Here is a 4,152-nt window from a genome sequence, read left to right as displayed (position 1 = left end):
GTGGTCATCAAAGTGCTATTTTGCTACATCATTTGGTCTGTTTACAAGCTTCAACAAATTATATTTCTTTGGTTTAGCGAATATTATTCAGGATCTAAATGTTAAGTACACCAAAAAAGCCTAGAAATCTTGCAAGGCTGACAACAACTCCCCTCACATCTCCCCATTCCCTCTATATAAATTGCTACAGATTCATAACTCTCCAGTGCACCAAACTGATTAAAGAAAACTAAGTAAAGAAACTACTAGTGTTTTATTGTTCCGAGTTGAAATGGGAAAGAGAAGGACATTGTTGTTGCTAGTGTTGATACTTTTCTCGACACTATTGGCCTCGGTCGATGGAAGGAGGGAAAGAGAAGACGAAGAAAGTGAGCGAAAGACTCAAGGAGAAAAATGGTTTTTGTTACGTCACTTACATGATGTTGTGAAAACTGATGCTGGGACTTTGAGATTGGTGAAAGGTGGCTATAGAAGGGGTTCATTTCTTCATAGTCCAATGCATATTGGTTTCGTCTCAATGGAACCCAATAGTCTCTTCATCCCTCAATACCTTGATTCTAATCTTGTCCTCTTTGTTCACCATGGTAAAATCCATTTTTTCTCTTTCACCCGATTATTTATAGGGTTTAACTTTAACACGTTGATAGGGTATGCAAATTTTTATATTATCAAGTCAGCTAAAAGATAAATTAGAGTTAATGTTCAACACACTTAAACGTAAACTATCACCTCAACTATCCATTGTTCATTTACCTATCTAAACCTATCACTCTGCTTGTATAAAACACACTTCGATGTTGAGTTGGCCTTCACATGCCCATTATCGATTGATTTTAAATATCTGGCCAACTCAGCATAGAGTTGTGTTTTAATACAAAGGGGGTAATAGTTTAGGTAGGTAAAGGGATCAATAGATAGTTAAGGTATGAAACTTGCAAAAAAACGATAATTTAGGTTTTTTTTTTTTTCAATTAACTAGATAAATTACATGTAATCTATCAAGAAAATGAGGTTGGTAACTCGAAAAATAAGGCAGATTTGTTGCTACAACAAGTTAAAATACATAACTAGTGTTAAAACAAAACTGACAGAGTATAAGTTTGATCCTTTTTTTAATAAGCCATAATAATCGTTTTCCATGAACTGAATACAGGGGAAGCAAGAGTTGGACACATCTATAAGGATGAACTAGCAGAAAGGAAATTGAAGCGTGGAGATGTGTACACAATTCCTGCAGGATCAGCTTTCTATTTGGAGAATATAGTTGAAAACCAGAGACTTCACATTATTTGTAGTATTGATATTACCTCAGAATCCATGGGATGGAATGCTTACCAGGTATCCTAAGCTAATTTCTCAAAAATTTGGTCTTTAGATCCATTTCTTGTCTTAAGTTTATTGTCCAATTCTCAAAACTTTGTAACTCAAAATATTTTGCAGCCTTTCTTCATTGGCGGTGGAATTTATCCTGCATCCATTCTTGCTGGATTCGATCATACCACATTATCAACTGCTCTTAATGTGAGTATTCAAGGGAACTTAACTTTCTTGCTACATTTGTTAGTGGATAAAAAAGACTTTTTTCATTTTTGGCCCTTCAGCCGAAATTAATTATGAGTGCTAGCCAAATTATACAATATCTATACATTGATTAAGAATATTTGTGTATATCGTATGTATATTTTGTGTATACAATATGTATATTTTTACTTAGTATACAAAACCTATACATTCTCTGGTTGAGCGGTCCACACATGTAATTATACCCAACACTGAATCAAGATTACATCAAACTGCAGGTCTCAATAACAGAATTAAGCACGTTCTTGACCAGACAAACTTCCGGGCCAATAGTGCATCTATCTGGTTCTCAAAACACCAGCATTTGGTCCAGTTTTTTGGCCCAAGAACACCGCCAAAGACTAGCTCATTTGAAAAGGATTGTGAATTTTGAGGAAGAAGCTAGCCCCAAAGAGGAGGAACCAATAACATGGTCATTGAGGAAATTCCTGTTTACTTTGTTAAACAGAGAAGATGTTATCGAGAGAGTGAATCATAAAGCTCCATCAACATACAATCTCTACAACAAGAAGCCTAATTTCAAGAACGACTACGGATGGAGCAAGAAGGTGGATGAGTCTGATTATTCTCCTCTAAAACAATCCGGCAATGGCGTTTATCTTGTCAATCTATCTCCGGTAATGGCCCTCACCTTATTCAAGATCATAGTGTTATCTCTTTCTTTTTTGGGAGAAAAAATCACTTTTCTATTAAGTTGATTTCTCAGATGGTCACTCAACTAATAATATTATCTCAGAAAAACACCTTTCTTTTTTATTTCAATTTTCTGCAACGAAGAAAGGTGACTTTCTAAAATAATACAGTAACAATTAGTTGAGTGACCAGATGAGAAATCAAACCCTTTCCTATTAACACATTTTGCATCCATAAACTTAAAATTCTCTTACATGTTTTTCTTTGTTAATGTAGGGATCCATGGTGGCACCTCATGTTAATCCAACAGCAATAGAGTATGGAATAGTATTGAAGGGAACTGGCAGGATCCAAATTGTGTATCCAAATGGAACTTTAGCCATGAACGCTAGAGTACGAGAAGGAGACATCTTTTGGGTGCCACGCTACTTCCCTTTCTGCCAAATTGCTTCGACCAATGGCCCATTTGAGTTCTTCGGCTTCACTACATCAGCAAGAAGGAACCATCAACAGTTCTTGGTAGGTAAGAACTCATTGATGCAAAGCTTAAGAGGGCCAGAATTTGCAGCTGCATTTGGAATTGGTGAGAAAAGGCTTAAGAGGATTGCCAATGCGCAACGTGAACAAGTCATCTTGCCTTCATCTTCTGCTACTCATCAGGAAAAGTTTGACAGGATGACCAGGGATTTTGATTAGTTTAGTGGAAATTCTAGTACTTAGTTGGTCTAGTTGAGTGATGGTATGAATTGTTTGAGCCAGTTTTGGAATTTGATTTTTCTTTTCTGTTTTCCTTTCAATCGTTCCTTGGTTGTCTTGTACTGTTGGACACAAGACTCATTGTTCTTTTTGAGTTGTGAATAAGATGGATTTGTTTCTTGACATGATTCTATTTGTGGTTTGAACTCAATTAACAAATGGGATATTTCAACTGTGGTTGGTATTTTTTTCTTTCTTTTTCTAACGAGTGAGTAGGTTACCTCCCACCCCCGCCCCCCGCCCCCCCGACTAAACTATCACCATTTGTGAGTTTTATACCTAAACAATTACTTAACTACCATAAACTCATACTATTAAACAACCCTCGGAGGACTATAACATGCTATGTGATCATCACGCTAGAAAAGTTCCTCCATAGAGTTTCAAGTGGTAGTACACGTGAAAAAATTGACTGAATATGTTAATCCCCCACCCCACAAACTATTACCGTTTTACGAATTTCATACCTAAACTATACCATGAACTCGTTGTGGCGCGTGGACTCATTTTTAAGACTTTTTTCATCTCCCACGTCCCTCTTAGCAAGTTATCCTAAACATTTTGCCACATTTAAGCCGGGAGTTTTAATCTAAATGGAGTTATAGCCTGGGGGTAACAAGAAGATCCAATAGTTTAGGTATGAAACTCACAAAAGGGTGATACTTTAAGAGGGTTTTAACTAATTCACTCCTTAATCTGCTGAGATAAAACATCGTTCGAAGCAGTTATCAAGAAAGAGATAATAGAAACTAGTATTGCTGATATCCTTGTGTTGTAGTTGTCCATAATTTTGAAATTAATACGCAACTACATATGCAAATCAAATCAAACATGCAGCAATACTCAAATCGTATGATTTTTTTCATGACGACACATTAAGGATGCAGATACCAGAAAATCAAACTAGAAAAACTCATTTCCAAAAATTTGATAACAGAAATCTTTGACCCAAAGTAACAACCTCTAATGGCGTTGATTTGAGACAGAACAGAATTTCTCTTACTACAATTAATATAGGGAAAACTAACGTGATATCAAGTTTTCTATACCTATAGGCCATATAGAGGACAGTGAACTTCCATCTAAGACCTTAGAAAAGAAATAAGTGCCTATAGCAGCAAGTCAGAGTGTAGAAAACAAAGGAATCGCAATAATACTCTTTCAGTCTTGAACCTTGAACTA

The 4,152-nt window shown here is 36.1% G+C and overlaps 1 protein-coding gene across 1 annotated transcript; it reads left to right on the top strand.

Annotated features, from left to right (window-relative positions):
* The first annotated feature begins 228 nt into the window (after positions 1–228).
* On the top strand, positions 229–2,925 carry LOC132040202 (vicilin-like seed storage protein At2g28490). The gene is made up of 5 exons (XM_059430825.1): positions 229–584; positions 1,154–1,338; positions 1,441–1,521; positions 1,800–2,198; positions 2,491–2,925. Exons 1-5 carry the CDS (start codon positions 272–274, stop codon positions 2,908–2,910), a joined length of 1,398 nt encoding a protein of 465 aa, XP_059286808.1. The 5' UTR covers positions 229–271; the 3' UTR covers positions 2,911–2,925.
* The last annotated feature ends 1,227 nt before the right edge of the window (positions 2,926–4,152 follow it).

This window comes from Lycium ferocissimum, chromosome 12 (genome assembly GCF_029784015.1).
Source record: "Lycium ferocissimum isolate CSIRO_LF1 chromosome 12, AGI_CSIRO_Lferr_CH_V1, whole genome shotgun sequence".
NCBI classification, from domain to species: domain Eukaryota; kingdom Viridiplantae; phylum Streptophyta; class Magnoliopsida; order Solanales; family Solanaceae; genus Lycium; species Lycium ferocissimum.
Note: the sequence above shows the minus strand (reverse complement) of the source record. Positions and strands in the feature narration are given on the sequence as shown.